Genomic DNA, 19300 nt, shown 5'->3' with positions numbered 1-19300 from the left:
ACAGAACATTACAACAATACGACACACGATTACTTGAAGGAATGCAGTTTCAAAATAAAATCATTTTATGCTGAGAAGGGTCTGAGTTACAGCCATTTTGGTTAAATCTTGTAAAAGATGTTACAAGTACCTTGATGTATTGCTTGCGGTTGACATACATGTGGACAATAGAGCGAAACCGCACCAAACTGTTCCTCATTTTCACAAACTGCTTCCTAAAGGAAGGAATGCAAATAGAAGTCATATGTAACTAATTTTTTATTTACATGCATTTATTTTATATTTGCAGACAAAACAAGTCCAAATCATGATCCCTCCGCCATCATGTTTCATATCTGTTGTTTGTGCTTATACACAGTTTATGTCAAAGCTACAAATAAACCCTTCCACATGCAAAGATTTACAGTGAGTTTTAGAAAAGCATAGTCATGTTAGGACTTTATTAGCACTCCAGTTCTAATACTGTAGTTTAGTGTACATTTAAACTCCATACACATCTTTTTGTTTGACTTAAATCTACCATTTGAAACATCCAATCACACATTTGAAACAAGTAAAGGTGCAGCCGACAGGTTCATTTTCTCTTCTAAGGTTTCAGGATTTGTTCCTACCTGAGCAGGAAGCCCCGGCACCGGGCCTGAAACCCGATGATTTTCTTACGGAAGTCAACAAAGCGTTTCCTGACAAAGAACATGCGGGTGTAACGCTGCAAGGTGAGCGCAGCGAGCTGACGAGATCGCTCCCTTTTACATTCCAACAACTGGTAGACGTCCTCCTTCAGAAACAGCTGCCAAACGAACGCACAAACGTGACGTTACACCGATCACCGGGGGAGACATTGAATGCGAACGGGCAAATCGTGACTCTGCACCTACCTTCGTGACACCGACGTGGAAAGCTCCTGGTCGGAGGGGACACAGCTTGCTGAGCAAAATCACACAGTTTTCTCCGTGTCCTGCTGGGAGTTCTCGAATCCCCACTAAAGACTTATACCTGAGGAAGACACACGTTCACACGGGAGCGTTGACGCAGGATGGAACAAATGGCCTCACAGGTGACTCAGCATTTCGTTTCACATATCATCAACCCTCCACCGCTGTGTTTGACAGCTGGTTTAAAGCAGGGGAGTCAAACTCCAAGCCTCAAGGCTCCGCTGTCCTGGGAGTTTTAGGTTTTTCTGCTCCAACACACCTGATTCAAATGGTTTAATTAACTCATCATCGGATCATCAAGTTCTCCAGGATCATGGCAACAAGTCATCCATTTAAAGCAGGTGTTTTAAAGCAAGAACACGTCTAACACATGCAGGAGAGCGACCCCGAGGAATGGAGTTTGACACCCTTGGTTTACGGTGTTTGTGTTGGTGCTTGTGTTTTTAAATCAAAAATGGTCAAACTTCTTCAGTCAACAACCTCATTAAAGTATGTATAATCATAAATGCAGCTCTTTGATTTGTGAAAGTTTGATCTTACTGTGAATTTACTCAGAACCCCACTCCTATCAAGACTAGCAAATACCTTAAAGCTTTTCTAGCACTTACGGTAATTCCCATGTCTATGAGCCCACGGAGTACAGTATATGTATGTATATATATGTACATACAGCAATCTGTGTGTATATTACCTAAAAAGGAAGACGTAGAATGGCATCCTGACAGGATATCCCTCTGTACGGATCCTGATGGTCTCCAGGACTCCGGAGTGCCTCAGCTGGCTGCTCACCAGGTCGTCCTCAAACACACCTGGATGCTGTAGACAAATAAAAAACACATTATTACACTAGTTTACATGAGCACGAAAAGGGCTGAAATGGAGAACGTCTTCCAGGTCTACCTTCATGTTATTTGGCTTGATGCAGCGAACAAAGAAAGGGTTGCACCTGATTGATACAACGACAACAAACAAAAAACGTGAGCAATGCTACTAATTTGCGCAAACTGTCGTGTCTGTGTTGTACAAGTGAAAACGTCCCTTCACCTCTCCATCTTCTCCACCAGCTCCAGCAGCGACTGCTGGAACTTGCTGCTGACGGTGGGAGCTTGGTACTTTCTGGTGACCGAGCTGCTCTTCCTCATGTGACCCCCTCTCTGCTGACCCGTGGCCTCAGCGTGAGCTAGGAACAGGTTTGACACCATCTAGGGCGCCAAAACACACACACACACGCATCATATTCACACACTTCTCTGCTAATCTGTTCATGCAGATTAGCTCGGGTTCTCCACGCACCTTGTTCCTGCTCTGAATGAATAGGTCCAGGACATCCTGTCGGACCTGATCGTAGTTCTTATCGAGGAACTTGTACACCTGCATCAGTGACACCTTTATTAATGGACTACACCGTATTCAAGAAACATATTTCCCTTAATTATTTACCATTTATCCTATGGCATCATGGATGTTTCTCCCTGATTAATCAGTAAAAAGTTAACGGATGAGTCACGAAGAGCTGAGTACCTGATAGGTGACCCGACCAGCAAAGTGCTTGATGGTGAACTCGGGGAGGGGCATCTTTGGCTTCTGATACAGTGGACTGTTGCCATGGTGATAGTGACACTTTTGGAGAAAAGTGTGGTCTGTTGCCTGGCAACAAATGAGCACATTCTTAAGTTCAGTCTTTCGAATCCACACGCATTGGAGATGTTACAGGGCGCTGCCGAGGCTCCTTAACGGCTGGACTATCCTCACCTGAGGGAAGCAGCTCTGGTCATCCAGAATCCTCAGTATCCCATGAGGCTTAGCTGCGATGAGGTCAATGCAGGGCTGGTTGTCGTTGAATGTAATGTCCTGCCATGGGATCTGCTCTCTGCTGTACTCCTCCTTCATGGGGGAGCATTTACAACAAGATGAAACTTTTATTTTCCTTTAACAATAAATATGCATGTTTCTCACTTCTGCCAATTTACGTATTGGGTTCTAACACTAATCACGATCCACGTGTATCCATACACTACGGTACGCACACAAGGATGACCTCTGAATAGGCCATGAAGAGTGAGTGGGTATGACTGCGCTGTAGGTGTGGCGTGGACTCACCTGTTCTTCCCTGAATATGATCCTGTTGAAGAAGAATTGCAGGTATTCGTTTGCGTAATTAATGCAAAGCTGCTCAAAGCTGTTGTAGGCCAGATCCTGCTCCCGCACACACACACACACACACACACACACACACACACAGAAACAGAAACAAAGCTGGTGATTCTTTATGTCTAATTTTCACCCTTTAAGCATGACTATTCAAAGGTTTGAGTCCAAAGTTTAACACTGAACATGATTACATCAACTTTGATTAAAGCACGTTTCAACAGATTGTGCTTCACATTCAGAGGTTAACAACCAAATTTTCATTCTCATTCTGAGAAAAAAAACATGCTTCTCTGTCACTTTTGTGCTTGTTTGGGTTGCGGTAGATAGTACTACTCGGACTGTGCAGCGAGGGTAACTGCAGCCCGCCTGCTGTAACGGGACAGCAGGCGGAAGGAAGCCTGCGTACCTCAAAGCCGTAAATGTCCAGGATGGAGATGGAGGGGCTGTGCTGGCGAGGGTACACCTGAGCGTTAATCCTCTCTGTTAACCAGCGGAAGAGAAGCGAGTACAGAATCTTGGCAACAGCGTCTCTGAACGAAAGGGATTTGGACACGAGAGATTAATGCTGAAATCAGTTAGGAGATTAACCATGCAAGGCTGGTACCAAAAAGGCAAGAAATGATTTGCTAAACCCAAATTTGAAGAACTATATTACAGAATTTAGAGAATTTCAATGTCATTTATTATTTTAAACTTCAAATTATTAGCCAGAATAAATGCTGCTTTATCAGCAGTCTTTCAGGGAGATGTTATTCTAAAATGATAAGGTGTTGTTTCCTATTCATTACTGCCCCTTACCTGGCATCAACAGCATTTTCTACAGTCAGAGGAGTGTAGATTTTGTCCCTCATTGTCTCCTGTAGAAAAACACAGGAGCAACAAGGTTAATCAGCATGTTTTAGTTTGGGGGAAAAAAGGGACAAAAGTTGAATATCACAGCATGCGTCTCATTCTGTTTCATATTGATTTTGAGGTTATTTTAAAAGCTCCATATGCTAATGTCGATTGGCGGTGGCAGCCATCTTGAATCAGGTTGACTCCAAAAGTTAAGTGGCTGTAGAAGGATAACTATTGATTACTTTCTGAGTTTCAATAAAACCCGTCAAGTTATTCCTGAGATATTTTGCCAACAATACAGACAAACAAACACACAGATACTGGCAAATATATTACACAAAATGTCTATGAGTCCTGAGAAGTGTGGTATTTGTCACGTCATGACATGTAACTGATGTCTTTAAGTGAAAAACAATATTTAAAAGCTCAGAATAATGATACATCTCAATAAGCAATATGTGAATAGATTATTTCACTTCTGACCTAACTTCAGGTCAGTTCCTTTACATGTAGGGACTGTGACTTGTTTGACACAGTGCAAAACAAGAATTTACTGACTTTTTTGTGTCAAACTTAGTTGAACAGATGAGGACTGATTATGCAGCTTTAGCGGCTCAGTTCCTACTCTTTTTGTGGCTTCCCTCCTTTCCTTCCTTCTCTCTACCTCATTAATTCAAGAGGCCGAGACTTGCCGTCTCGGATAAAGAATGCTTTGAGACTCGAGAGCCTCCAGAGCCAACGTCCACTTGGCTACCACACACACACACATGTACACACACATACAAAATCACACACCTCCAACCTGAGCAAAGAGTGGGTATAATTGCCTCCTCTCCTGTTACATACTCGCCTTGGTAATTAGAAATTAAATTATGCAAAAGGCTCTTGCGCTGTGTGTATGAGCATGTGTACGGTGTGTCCGCGAGCCTCTTATTACTCCTCACATCGCCCTCATTTCCGTTCAGAAGCATCCCAAAGGCGACCAGGATGTGTAGAATCACATTTTAACCTGGGCTCACCGGAGGAAAGGTTGGCTTTTGACTCAACATATTCGTCTTTTTCCCCTCAGGATTTGGACATTGCTTATACAAATGATTTTTTTTTAAGGACTTCAGCGTGTCTGGACCACAAACAGTCATTTGTGCTTCAAGCTGGAGACTCCTGTTTCACTTCACCTTGGACGATTATCTGAAACGCTCTTTTTTTCTTGCTGGATTTGCTGAACACGGTTTTCGCAACGATCTGACACGTTTTATGGGCACCTGCCTTTCATTTAGAAAGAAGTGGATGTCAAAGTTAGCTGAACGGCACTTTAGTGGATTTCATCAGATACTATAAGAATTTCTTCCTTTTCTTTAAATCTAGACATATTAGAAAATCCTAAAATCCCCAGAAATTAGTCAATGTTTGGACCAGAAAAAAGGAGTTAGGTGCATTAAAGCACACCTTGCAGCCATTTTTATCGCGACTGCATAGACTGCATTAGGAGACAAACCTTTTTGGAAAAAAATTGATTTTGTTGCCTTTACTTTTTGCTTACAGCCAAATCAAACAGATCAAACTGTATTTATAGAGCAAAGCACAGGGACATGAGGACACGTGGACTTTCTGCTGAGGGACACATAAATGCAGGGCAACATTTAACCCTCCTGAAGCCCTTAAAATGGAAGAGAGACGAAGAGAGGTAGAGAAGCGCTTGTAACTTCGGGTCATTTTGACCCGAAGGCCACAGTAGGGTTAAAGTAACAGAAACAGTAAACTTGGCTCTGACAGGTCACCCTAAAAAGAATCCAGGAGGACAAGACAACAATGGAAACAGATCGGTGACAGCAGTTTGTGCCTCCTTTGTGTCTGAGTAAGTGACCCTGGGGTCGATTCAGTGCCTTTAAGGTAACCACAGGTGTGAGGCCGGCCTCCTGCAGGTCGGGATGAGTCCAAACGTAAGGAGTGAGTCTGACGGCGTTCCAACTCACAGTCCAGTCTGGGAAAGTTAAGAGGAAAAGCCCCACACGACACCGGGTTTTCATACGGACCGTGACTTTGTAGGTGATGGCTTTCTGCAGTCCTTCAGGCGAGATCTGCAGCAGCTCTGCCACCACCCGGATCTCCTGAGTGCTCACCACCGACGCCACCTCCTGGCCATCAGCCTTCAGCACAGCAGAGGGGGAGAAAAAGAGAAAGAGAACGGCTTGATTTGTCATTTGCAAGGCAATCACAGCGTTCTCCTTGAACGTGGGAGAAGTTGAGTTTAGATTTGGTTTGGAACATTTTCACAGCAGGCTTTTCTTCAGTTCAACATGTACCACAAATTAGTTGTTGTAAATCTACTGTCGACATGTTTATTGAACTTTTTTAACCGTTAGATGATGAAATGACAAAAATAACATTTATTAGCATGTTATTAAGGGTGCTAATTAGTGTTTGATTAATATTTATTCTCCCCAAAATAGATTAAAACATAATGCGCTGTGACCTATGGTCACAGAAAATTCACAAAAAACCTGCAAAAATATCCCGGAAACACAATAATGGGATCCCCTGTCTGACAGAACTATTTGTCATTTCAGAATTTTTTTAATGTTTCTCCACCAGTTTCTTTTCCTGATTTAAAATCCATTTAAATGAACTCGTCTCTGGGCCGGACTGAGCTCACTCGTGGGCTGGATGTGGTCTCCGGGCCGCCAATTGAATATCCCTGTCTTATATGGTTTACACATCAAAATGTAGGCATTTTTGTCTTCCTTCACCCAGCGTGTCTCTCACTCCTGTAGGACTTATGGTCTACTCTCCAGTCCCCTCAGAGGGAAGCGTTCCTTCACCCAAACTCTCATTGACTTTCATTGTGTCTGAGCCCAGAATTTTCTCTTCAAAACTGGAACATGAACTCATCATGTCTGCTATATACAGCACTGCAGACACATAAATGTTTAACGGTGTGACGACCAGATGCTTCTACCACTTAAAGTTCATCATTCTTTTCAGTGCAAGTTATAGTTTTTACACAACAGCAGTTTGTTTGAGGTCAACTTTCTAGTCTGAGTTTCTGCCTGTTCCATTAAGAGTATTGTCAGGGAGTGAGAGACTCAGGACGGGAAAAGCGAGAGATGAGTGAACGTTTTACCTCATGTCTTTGAAAGTAGACGTTGCCCAGGTGCAGAATGGAGGAGAGCACTCTGAAGATGGCCGACTGGTCGTCTGGAGTGAAGCGAAGGAGTTCCATGGCGGAGAGCAGGCGGTGGAAGTCGTCTGCGTCATTTTTCCCCGTTATCCCACAATCCCCTCCCTGTGTTGAGAGAGAGAGATTTAAACTGAGGAGGGAAACGCCAAACATGGCCGGCGAACTGCTCGGAGCATTTACCTCGACGTGATCACCCTGAGCATTGAGGAGAAAAAAGAGGAAAAAAACCTCTGACATGATGCTGCACCTCACCTGGTTGAGGTAATAGTAGGTTTCAGCTTCCTGCAGATAGAAACCCTGCTTCTGCTGAGAAGGAAGACCTGCCAGCATCTCATAGAAGATGTGATAATTCCTCTCATCTTTGGCCTGAGGCAGACAGAAACCGTTTGCCTCAGCAGGTCCAAAACATAGATAATGACAGGAGACAAGAAGACAAGGATGTCCCCTTGCCTACGCATTCACACGTCTCACCTGGAAGACAATGCGGGACTTTTCCAGAAGATACTGAGAGGTTATGGCACCGCTGATCACACCTCTGAACAAACAAGGAGACAGGAAAACTCAAAGCATGATTAGATTTACATCAACAAGAAGACAGACCATGATTGATTATTTAAATAAATAAACAAATTAAAGTATCTAATTCTTACTCACTCCTCCAGAAAGACCTCTATGTATTTTCCGAAGCGACTGGAGTTATCGTTCCGCACGGTTTTGGCATTTCCAAAAGATTCAAGCAGAGGAGCTGCCTCAAGTATCTGCCAGGAATTCAAATAGTTAAATAAAAAAAAATTAGATATTGTTTTATTGAGATAAAATAACATCAGCCATGTTTTCCACAGCTGTGAGAGTACAAGAAGAAAAAGTGAAACTACTATAGAAACTGTGGGAATCTGCATACCTCTTTTTATTAATGCTATTAACCTTCTTTGCTTTCCCAATTGTGGCCCTAATCCTCTTCCGTATAAACCAGCACAACGTATTTGGTTTGACAAAAATATGTAAAAAGCCAACGCTGTGCAAATCAGTGGCTGATTTCTTCAACTTTGCAGCTAATAAACAAGAAACGATCATCAACTTAAAGTGGCCTATTTTAGGAAAACAAACAGATTTATCTCAAGCTGAGACCATGAAACTATGTATAAGAAAATAGACATTTCTTCACAAAAAAAGTCAAAATTTAATTTTGAATAGATGCTTAAATCTACTTATTTTGCGCATGTTTGTCCGTCCTTTCAGTAACATTGCTGCTAAGCTTCAACCGTGCTTCCTTTGTTGATATTTCAGGAAGCAGATTGGGTCAAACCACTTTGATATGGGTGTGACTGAATATGTTTTCTTCTTTTTTTGATTTAGAAGAATACAACTGAATAGTCCGCTGACTTTAAAATTACGTTTATGGTCTCATTTTATTGAAATATTTAATATATACTGTAATTATTTTTAAGCATTTATGCTATTTTTCAATAGATTTTGAAAATCTACATATAAAATAGCTCATCCATCCATTTTCTGAAAGTCCAATTGAGACACACAACCATGAACACACACACTTAAATGCAATTTAGTATCAAGAACTAATGCATGTTTTTGACCTGTGGGAGGAAACTGCAATACCTGGAGAAAACCCACACCTGCACTGTGAGAGCGTGTAAACTCCAAACAGGGAGATCAAGTACATCACAGTAGATCGATGGGAAGAAACTGACCCAATTTTGGAGACGCTAACGGAGTATTTAAAGTGGTTTAAGGGCACTTTTGTGGGAAAAAAGTTACTTTGTTTTACTTGGAGTCAGGACCTTTGGAATTTGCAACATCCCCTCTATTAAAAGAAAAAGAAAACGTAAGGTGCGTCACTCCACAGTGATGTTACCCCACAGCAGGGTTTGAATTTCAGTCCACCTGCCTGTGGCGTCAGTACGTTCTCCCTCTGCATGTGTGGGTTTTCCCCGGGTTCTCCAGTTTCCTCCCACGCTCAGAACACGTGCATGTTAGGTTAATTGGTGGTTCTAAATCGTCACTAAGTGTAAGCGTGTGTGCGCGCGTGGTTGTCTGGCTTGTGTGTCCCCCTCCCACCCCACCGACTGCTGGAGAACCAGCCCTCCACGACCAAGAAACGGGGTCAAAGGTTAAAAAAAAAAATGAATGAAATCTTTATGTCACCAAGAGACTTTTTTTTAAAGAAAGACACAAAACAGCAAGAACACATATAATCACACAGCACAACAAAACACAACAACTTTTTATTCTAAGGAACACAAGTCAAGACCAGTGGTACAATTAAAACACAAGGCATGCAGGAACCGTACTACCTCGATCTGCACCCAGTCAGCCATCAGGGGTAAAAGGAGTAAACAATATGCAGCAGCGTTACTTGTTTATCAGAACAAACAGGTTCACGCGTATCTAAGAATACAACCCAACAGCATCGGCTCGAGCGGCTGAAGGTGTGCGTCCGTACCTGTTGAGCGAGGTTTGTCTTGTGATGTATTGCTGCCAGGTAGCGAAGGATGAGTTTGGTGGCCTCGGTTTTTCCAGACCCGCTCTCTCCGCTGCAACACAATGAAACGCACAAAGACCACTTTAAATACATGCATATGAGGGAAAGGGTTTTTTTCTGCAAGTCAGGCACAACTGGAAACTTTTAATAACTGACTAATAAACTAAATAAACCAGATAAACTATATAAACCTGATGAACTCTAAATAAACTTGATAAACTCTAAATAAACTGGATAAACTATATAAACCTGATGAACTCTAAATAAACTGGATAAACTATATAAACCTGATGAACTCTAAATAAACTGGATAAACTATATAAACCTGATGAACTCTAAATACACCTGTTAAACCTTAAAACTCTAAATTAATTAATTATTTGTGCTTCTGAAGCTCTAAGAAGCTTCAGAAGAGCTTTATTCTGTGCCAAAAAACAAACTTCTGTGAAAGCTTTAGTTCCTAAGCAGCCATTTTGTAAGAATCCTCACTCTGAGCATGACGACTTTTATTACCTACTTAAAGGGTTGCATTATTTGATCCTCTTTACCTCCCTGCTCAAGCTCGATGGGTGTTTGACTTAATTGACTTAAGTTATGTGAGAACAGGCTAAGCTCACGTTAGACGAGGGCTCAGTTCCACTTCTGCGTTAAACTACCTGAAACAGACTCCCACAAGCACACATACACATATCCAGAGCTGTACCGCTGCCAACAAATTAGCACTAAATGCTACCATTATGCCAGCGTCGCTACAGGAGAGCAGAGCTGGGTGTGTTTGTGTGTTTAGGGAGAGTGGTACCCTCACAACATCCCAGCGTTCGGTTTCGACTCACCGGCTGCTTATGAACTGGTCACTGAACACTAGACCTCAGTTACCCCCCAATACACACACACACACACACCAAACGTTCACACACGAGCCCTCAGACCTCTGAAACCCAATCTGCTCGTGGTCCAGACCTGGCTGGGCTTCCCTTACAGGTGTCTCCTTCCGAGTGCGGCTAGAGTTTTCCAGGTGTCTGACACGACGGGCTTGTTTGGACGTGTTTGTGTCTTAGATGACCGTTTCTGGTCAAATCTAAAAGTCCAGACACTTGCGTGTGTGCAAGTCTGCAGCTGTGCGATAAGCTATTACAAGGATGAGTGAAGCGCAGCCTGTTGGAGTTAAATGAGCAAAGCACCTGTGGGGTTCAGTTGAAAGGTTATGAACCATTAATATCCTACCTGTTGTAGATAGTTCTTTGAACAACCTCAGCTTAAAGAAACAGAGCTTAATTCTGACTGAAGTGATGAGCTAACAACTAGTCAGAGACCAATGAATGGAATGCTACCATCTTCAAATGACTTGTCAAAACTTTCATTGTATAAAATACAGCCTGTATGGGCTAAAACCAGCTAAAAAGCAGTTATTTATATTTATAGAGGAAGTAATTAGATCTCCTACCTGATTATTATGACTTGGTTTTGTTTGGCATCCATCATTTTGGAATAAGCAGCATTTGCTATGGCAAACAAATGCCTGTAAGACAAAAAGACAAAGTCTAAAATTCTTTGAACTCTTCTAGGATCCCAGCTGGTAACTCAAAGCATCTTTATTATTTTAGTGTTTCCAGTTAGTGGCTTCTTCAGCTCTGCTGCAGTAAGGATGTGTACAGGGAGTCATTTCCGGCCTTAAAAAATAGCCTTCCCTTTATTTATCTGTTGCCATGACTTCCTAATATATTACATACACAAGTATTAATTTAACTCCAGAATTGTGCTTAAAACGTACATGCAAATCCAACTTTCTCTTTTTACTTTTTCCTCAGTTTGAGAGTGAACGTGACTTACGGAGGGTTCTCTCCCAGAGCGCGCCTCTTGTACAGCAGCACCACGTCCGTCCCATAAATGTTGTACATCTTATAGGGATTCACAGACACCAGAATGCTACCTATGTATGTCTGGAAAACATATAAGCAAAGAGGATTGGAAAGGAAGTCATGGAAGTAAGTAAACAGAGCTAAAATGATGAATGAAATCATTCTTAAACTCTTAGTAGATTAATCTGAAGTCAGCCATGTGTGTTTAAAAGTTTAATTTGATTACTTACATAAATGAGCTCTCTCTCAAACCTTCTTCTTATGTTCAGAAGAACAGCTCCTTCGTGCATCTCACTAGAAAAAAATCATAGGACTGAGTTTCCTGAAGATGTTACAGAGCAAATCCGAACGTGTCATTTTTGCATTTATTCAGCTGCACGACATTGTAAACAAAGAAATTATTCACCAGAGTGACCCATCTATAGTTATGAGCATACTTCTGAACTTTGCCATCAAGTACACTGCAGTGATTTCTTTAGCTCTGTATCTGACAAGCCTTATAAACAGATGGTGTTGTTGTTTTTTACTTACTCTAACTGTGTCATATCTTCCACGCCGTCTTCCTCTCTGAACTCCCGCTCAGCTATTGTGGACATGCTTCTGATTGCGTACATCTAAAAAAAAAAAACATGCGCACACAGAAATGAGGGAATGGCGCAATTGCCCAATACTTTCATGTACGCCCTCACTACAGAATTAAGAACAATGTTGTACTCTTCTTTTAGTTCTAGGACATTTTTTTTTATTACCAGGACCTTTTTACTTGTCATCAGCAATGTTTTAAAAATACTGTTTCACTTACTCATCTTGCCTTGTGGCTAAAGACTTCTTCACTTTCCAAACATCATCAATTTGTTACCAATAACATGGGCTAATTTTTCCACTTATATACACTTCAACTGCTGTGGATGTTTACCTTGTCAAACCAGTCCCCCTTTGGTTCCCCCTCTCTGTTGAGATTCCACTCCCCTGGTTCCTCCCCAGCGTGTCTCTGTCTCATTAAACTCTGGGGGTCTGGGAGCTCTCCATCTCTATACATAGACCACTTATTGAGGTTCTGCACTGTCCCATGAGGGAGAACTCTCTCTGCCCCCCACACATCCATGTCCTGCTGGATTCCTAATCCTTCAACTCCAGAGCCTTGTGCCCAGTGTTCATCAGGACCGGATCCCTGGACTTGGGGGGAAACCACAGCATATGAGGACAGGCGGAAAGAGCCCCTCTGGAGGTGAGAGCTCTGCAAAGCACCAGAAAGGTTGAGCGAGCGTTGTTGTGGAGTGCTAGGGGCACCAAGTCTTGTCATGATATTGCCGTCAGGGAGGCGGTATTTGGCCCCACGGAGGTTTGGGTTCTTTGATAAAGCGTTAGACAGGTCAAGCGATTGGGGTGAAGAAGCTGTTTGAGAGCGGGTCATGAGAGTTCCATCTGGCAGACGATAAGTAGAAGATCTGATGTTCTGGTTACGGAGAGCATTAGAAAGATCAAGTGAGCGTGGCTCAGAAGCGTCAGCAGATCCCCGCTGCCTCAATAGTGATGTGTTTGGGAGATTGTAAGAAGCACCACGAATGTTGCTGTTTAACAAGGCACCAGAGAGGAGAGGACTTGAAGGACTTTGAGTTTGATTTCGTGAAAAAAAATTTGATCCTTCTGGAAGCTGAAACTTTGCCTTGCGAAGATTTGCATTCATCAGGGCACTAGAAAGCCCAAGTGATGAGCCTGCATTCTCAGCACTCTCCGTCTTCTGTCCTGGACGTGTTAGAATTGAACCACCTGGTAGTTGATAAGAGGCCTTTCGAACATTTGCATTGAGAATAGCTGATGAGAGTATAGGAGAGGAAGACTGAGGGACTGGCTCGTTTCTTGTAACCAAAGTTCCATCTGGCAACCTGTATGTTGCTTTGCGTACATTGGGGTTCAAAAGTGCAGAGGACAGCAAAGAGGAAGACTGGGGTTCAGCAGGTTCATGCCTGGTCACCAGTGAGCCATTAGGTAGTCTATAGGTGGCCTGACGTAGACTTGGATTCTGCAGGGCACTGGAGAGAGCAAAGGGTGACAGTCTCCCATCACCTGTACCACTTGTTGCACCAGGAGGTTCAACAGGGTCCCTGGACATTGTCAGAGTGCCACTTGGAAGCCTGAACATTGATCCCTGAATCTGGGAAGTCCGAAGTCCACCAGAGAAAAGAGGGGAGCTACCTCTGACACCTCCTTGTTGAGGCATAGCAGAAGGAGGAGCAGGCATCACGGGAGATGTGGGGGAGAGGTGGCGCTGTAAAGGCGATGCAAAGGAAGCATTCCGTAGCTGAGAGGTAAGCATAGCCGAAGACAAGTGTGGGGAGGAGAGAGGAGACGGGGCTGGTTGGGTTGCTGTTTGAGGGGGAGACAGAACAGTTGTATAAAGGTTGGCATTGCGTTGTAGAGGAGATGAATAGGAGGCACTGCGTAGTCTAGAGTTTTGCATCAAAGCATTGGATAGACCTAATGTGCCATATGGGTCCACCATCTGTGTCTCCAGAACATTAGCTAATTCCTCCCCTTGTGCTCCAGGTATAGGGGAAGGGCTTATCTGTAAAGGTGTTGCGTTGCCAGCATTTTGTAGATAAGGGTTCTGGAGTCTACGCCCCAGATTAGGAGACAAAGGTACTTGTTGAGGAAGAGTTTGGGGATAGACCTCTTGCTGTGTTTGAAGGGATATGGGTCTTTGTAAAGGAGAGGTGTAAGCACTGTTGGAATAAGGAATGGAAGGAGGGAAAGCCTGAGGACTTGGTAAAGCATTTGTTAGCATTGGGGATGGGCCTGGCTCCATCATTGTGTAGTCATACTGACTGATGCTCTGTGATGAGTAAGGCTGAAAAGATGTTGGTCCTAGACTATGAGGACTCACTGATCTGTGAGGCAAGGGAGAAGATGGGTGAGATGGATGATACATCGGAGAAGCAGTACGAGAAGGCAAAGGTGATGCACGATGTAGAGGTTGTGGAGATGGAGGCCTACTTTGGAGCCTACGAACTGATGGCTGGGGAGAAAGGGGGCCACTGTGTTTTAGGGATTGTTGTGGAGGAATAGGAGATACTGCTGCAGGAGTTCTGAATGACTGCCTTGACTGAAGAGAGGGTTGGTTTCTGGGCATTCGAACTAGCGGCTGTCCCCGACCTACAGGTCTGTGAAAGCCTCCTTGGGCAGTACCAGTTCGCTTGGTTTCTCTTAACCCTGTAGGCCGGGAGCCTGCTCTGGCTAACATAGGAGTTCCAGCTACAGACCGTATTTGTCCTGAAGGAGAGGCTGGGCCACTATGTATTGAGGTCCTAAATGGGGCTACTTGCTGAGTGACACGAGGCCCATGTCTACTACGTCTTTGTAAATAGGGGTTAGCTGGAGAGGGTTTCACAGCTCCCATAGGCACAGGGCTTCTTGCTCCAGAACCACCTCTAAGCCTGCGAGTAGAGGAGCGCGTGGGAAGGGGTCGAGCAGAGACACGAGATGGTGAAGGAGAGGGAGGACGATGGGGAGAAAAAGGGCGGAAAGATTGTGGTGGGGAATGCGATCGTTCAGGCTGAGGTGGGCTTCTTCTTTGTGGAGATGGCAGTGGAGGAGAAGGGGAACGTCTCATCATAGATGTCTGTTTTCTCCCTTTAAACAGATGTGGTCTGGTAGGTGGCAGAGGCACCGCATCTGGAGGTGGTTGTCGTCTAAAAGAAAGTCTTGGAGAAGGTGGTGGACTTTGTCTTTTTCTTACTGATTGCCGGGGAGAAGCTAATGGACTAGAAAGTGGGGATTGGGGTCTGGCAAATGAAGGACCTCTACGCAACCCAAATTCTCTCCGTCCATGTGCTGGAGATGGCTGAGCCCTTACTGACAACCCTCTTCTATAGAGGGGTGGTGATGACGGAGGGCTTGATATTCTCTGCCTGTCGCCTGGGAATCTGGCCTTTTGACTTACCATTGAGGCCCGGTGATTGAGCCCTCGACTGTGTAAGCGAGGAGAGAAGTGGGGGTCTGACTGGATTCCTGGTTGGAAGTCCATTGAATGTGGTGAGAAGTGGGGTGAAGGTGGTGCCCGTACTCTAACTGATCCTGGCCTTAGCGATAGCTGTGGAGATGGAAGCACACCCATTTTTCTCACTGGCATGGGTGACACCATTGGTGAATGCAATGGTGAATGCATCAGCTGTTGCACTGATGGGGCTCCTGGTGAAATTTGACCCAACTGCAATACCTGTGGGTCTAGAGGGAGGGGTGCTTGATAAACCTGGGAGGGAAACTGGGGTAGTAGGGGAGATGTGGATAAGTGATTTGGATGAATAGAAAGAGGAGGGTTGGCTGGCTGAAGAGGAGGAAGGTACTCCTGATGATTGCTCATAGCTGTTGTCGGTGCAGAGTGTCCAGGAGGAATGAAGGCAAATTGCTGGTTCATGTCAACAGGGTAAGGAGTTTGAGTAGGAAGGTATGTGGGGATGGCTTGCTCATATTGTACATCTGACATAATTTCTTGATTGTTGAGAGCCAAAGCTGGGGAGGAAGAAGGAAACATTGGGGAGGAAGGACGAGAATAAAGAGGTGGTGGTGGTAAGGTTTCCACTTCTAGTCTGTCTTTTCCAAATAGCATAACCTGGGGTCTTGGGACTCTGAATTGCTCCTGTGGAAATGGCTCAGGTATGGGAAAAGACAGCTGTTCCTGTCCATACAGTTGTCCTGTTTCAGCTGGATCCAGCCCAGCATTCATGATTACATGTTGCTGGGCTGGATCTAGTCCTGCGTTCACGATTAAATGTTGCTGGACTGGATCTTGCCCTGTGTTCATGATTAAATGTTGCTGGACTGGATCTAGCCCTGTGTTCATGATTAAATGTTGCTGGGCTGGATCTAGCCCTGCGTTCATGATTACATGTTGCTGGGCTGGATCCAGCCTAGCATTCATGACTGAGTGTTGTTGATAAGGGTTGTAAATGGGAGCAGGCTGTGGATATGCCAGCATCGGGTCACTGTACAGGCCTGGGACAACATTATAGCCGTTGCTCATCATGCCATATGAGTTACCATAGTTAGAAGCCATGTTGTAGTCAAAATAATCATCACAGAGATCCGGATCATATGGGTCATACATGCCATTCATACCATCACCATAGTAACCATATGGCTCTGGCTCTATGGCATACAACATTCCATCTTCACCATAATAATACTCTACCCCTTCCTGACCGTAGTAATCTTCATATTCATCATCATAATACTCATTGGGGTAACCATAGTTATCTACATCATCATAGTAAAACTCATCATCATAATAGAAGTTGCCCTCATCATCATAGTAACCAAATTCATCCTCCCACTCTTCATCGTCATAGAACATTTGATCTCCATAAGGATCATCTGGGTCAAAGCCTCTATGTCCCCACCTGTTGTAGTCATCTTCATATCCATACTCGTCATCATACTCATAGGCCCCATTATAATAATGTGTTTGTCTCCCAATAGTGCCCCTGTTAGCATATGGTAGGCTTTTCCTTCCTCTTCTTCCTGCCCGTGCCCCAAGGCGGCCTTGGCCTTTAGAAGACAGGAATCTGCCTGTCAGCCAGTTGGTTGCTGCAGCCATCCTTCCTGCCATCCAACCTTTTGTCTTAAACACAGGTCCCGTTTTCTTTTTTCCAAACATTCCTTTGAACTTTCCTCCTAATCCCTTTGCCTCTGTTGCCATTTTACCCTTACCCCCTAAACTGGATAGATTTAATGTCTTTTTGTTTTCTTTGGCAGCGTCATCTTTTTTACCAAACAAACTGAATCCAGACAGTCCTGGTTTTTTGTCACCAGTGCCCGATTTTCCAAAGCCAGCAAAGAGCTTACTGTTGCCAAGAAGGGGTTTACTACCAGTGGTGTCTTTCTTCTTTTTTGAAATTCGCAGGAAGAGCCGAGAGGTGCTTTTAAGGTTTCGCTTTGGTTTCGCTTTCTCTTGCTGCTGTTTAGAGGGCAAGCTGAAAGGCGAGGCCTTTCCAGTGATGCCTGAGAGGGCTTTGGAGGCTCCTTTGAGGTGAGATCTTGCATCTATTTTCATCTCTCCTTTTGCTCCACCTACATTCTTCTTCTGCGCTTCTGCAGCAAAGCCCATCATGGCCTTAGATGCTCCTTTGATTTGGACATTGCTCATCTTTTTTAAATTGACTGCATTCATACCTTTTTTCACTTGTGGCTTTTCTTCTTCATCATCATCATCCTCTTCTTCATCCCGAGTTGAACGCTTAGGAGGAGCCTTCATAGCCATAGCTTTGGATGCACCTTTAAGAGCGGTTTTCCCTTTTCCTTTGTCATGCTTTGCAGTCTTTTTGGTTACTACTTCTTCCTCGCTTCCACTTTCCTCTTCCTCACTCTTTACCTCCTCTTCCTCTGATCCCTCTTCTGACTCACTGACAGGTTTCTTTCCTTTACCCTTCTTCCCATCGTCCTTCCCTTTACCCTTTGCTGGTGGCTCCTCTGTCTTTTTACCCCCCTTTTTGTCATCTTTTCCTCCCTTCTTCGGCTCCTCTTTGCCTTTCTTGGCAGCTGCTTTTGAATCACCTTTTTTGGGCGCCATGATGTATCGTGATTCAAATCATTTCAAACAAGAAGAACTTTCCAAAAGTGTGGTAAAGCAAGGTTGTATTGATGGCAGAGTTCATGTGTAGCCTAAGCTACAACCATTCCAAAAGCAGCATCTTCTCACTTAAGTCTTCTCTCCTTTTCCCTCCATTGGATCCGTCCTGTTTGACACGACACAAAAACGTACTAAAGTGCACTCTGTCCCAAGCCACTTGCTTTATAATGCACACTGAGACAAACCCAAACCACGGTCCCTCAAAACCCGATCTAGTAATGGAGTCAGAATCTCAGCCATCAGTGCTCGCTCACATTACAGAACACCTTCAAACCTAAAAAAAAAAAGAGTTGTTGTCTGTGTTTGTTTTGTGAATAAAAAAAACTTTCCAACAGTTTGAAAAAAATTCATACAGTGGATAATAAATGTTGCATCTGAAACAAAAAGTACAAATGATATATATATATATATATATATATATTAGTGTCTTTACAGTTTATCCACTTGTTGCTTTCTAGTGCAGTTTGTCCCTGATGTTCTTTAAAAACACAATATCCACAGTAGGTTCCAGAAATTGTTTAAGGTGTGTAAATAACTTCCCACGGTCACTCAGTGAATAAATGATCCTGATATCCCAATGACAGAGTCTGTGTAGTCCTTTGTGCGTCCCCCATTGTTAGTTCATCCTGTGAGTCCGGCAGCGAGTCCTCATCTTGGCGGCCGCACCAACTTTGGCAGCATGTCCCTCCAACAAGGAGCATCGATGTGAGCACGATGGTGTGAGTCCCGGTGTTCTCTTTGTCTGAGAGTGAGTGTGCATGTGTGTTACACCGGCGGTTGTATCCTCCCACATCCACGTCATATCGCCCCTGTGACCTCCCGCAACCTTCTGCAGCACTGTCTGGCAGCTGAAACTCTCCCACCGTTTCCCTTGAGTGTGACATCTGGTTATGTGCTCGGTGCGTCTGCAATCACAAATGAGCGCAAGCGTTGCCTGCGTGTGCAAGGTGCAATCAGAGCGAGTATTCCCCATTATAGCTGCAAAGGGGGACCTTAATAGACCAGCTACACTACCTCGGGGTAACACTATCTACCAGTTCGCTTGTGTATGAATAATGCAAGCTGCCTGAGCTGTTGCTAAACTGTGTCTGAGAGGCAACACTGCTCTGAGCCAAAAGATAAAGATGCGTGGATCACAGCTGAAAGGGATGCACACTATTATATATCAAAAGCTTCAAACATACACCTAGATATTAGGTGCTCAACAGGAAGATACAG

The 19300-nt window shown here is 44.0% G+C and overlaps 1 protein-coding gene across 1 annotated transcript in view; it reads right to left on the bottom strand.

The window, feature by feature from the left end:
• myo15aa (myosin XVAa) overlaps nucleotides 1-12071 on the bottom strand; it is a 30783-nt gene extending 18712 nt beyond the window's left edge. The window contains exons 1-22 of the mRNA XM_025005999.2: nucleotides 11989-12071; nucleotides 11688-11751; nucleotides 11429-11538; nucleotides 11043-11117; nucleotides 9560-9650; nucleotides 7753-7856; nucleotides 7570-7633; nucleotides 7351-7464; nucleotides 7042-7203; nucleotides 5954-6067; nucleotides 3882-3940; nucleotides 3490-3613; nucleotides 3033-3128; nucleotides 2685-2816; nucleotides 2454-2579; nucleotides 2226-2303; nucleotides 1977-2134; nucleotides 1833-1878; nucleotides 1624-1748; nucleotides 876-993; nucleotides 612-787; nucleotides 131-215 (exon numbers count right to left, since the gene is read on the bottom strand). Coding sequence (XP_024861767.1) covers nucleotides 131-215; nucleotides 612-787; nucleotides 876-993; nucleotides 1624-1748; nucleotides 1833-1878; nucleotides 1977-2134; nucleotides 2226-2303; nucleotides 2454-2579; nucleotides 2685-2816; nucleotides 3033-3128; nucleotides 3490-3613; nucleotides 3882-3940; nucleotides 5954-6067; nucleotides 7042-7203; nucleotides 7351-7464; nucleotides 7570-7633; nucleotides 7753-7856; nucleotides 9560-9650; nucleotides 11043-11117; nucleotides 11429-11538; nucleotides 11688-11751; nucleotides 11989-12071 — 2304 coding nt within the window. The remainder of the gene's footprint in view (nucleotides 1-130; nucleotides 216-611; nucleotides 788-875; nucleotides 994-1623; nucleotides 1749-1832; nucleotides 1879-1976; nucleotides 2135-2225; nucleotides 2304-2453; nucleotides 2580-2684; nucleotides 2817-3032; nucleotides 3129-3489; nucleotides 3614-3881; nucleotides 3941-5953; nucleotides 6068-7041; nucleotides 7204-7350; nucleotides 7465-7569; nucleotides 7634-7752; nucleotides 7857-9559; nucleotides 9651-11042; nucleotides 11118-11428; nucleotides 11539-11687; nucleotides 11752-11988) is intronic.
• Between the last annotated feature and the right edge of the window lie 7229 nt (nucleotides 12072-19300).

This window comes from Kryptolebias marmoratus, linkage group LG12 (assembly GCF_001649575.2).
Source record: "Kryptolebias marmoratus isolate JLee-2015 linkage group LG12, ASM164957v2, whole genome shotgun sequence".
Taxonomy (NCBI): domain Eukaryota; kingdom Metazoa; phylum Chordata; class Actinopteri; order Cyprinodontiformes; family Rivulidae; genus Kryptolebias; species Kryptolebias marmoratus.
Note: the sequence above shows the minus strand (reverse complement) of the source record. Positions and strands in the feature narration are given on the sequence as shown.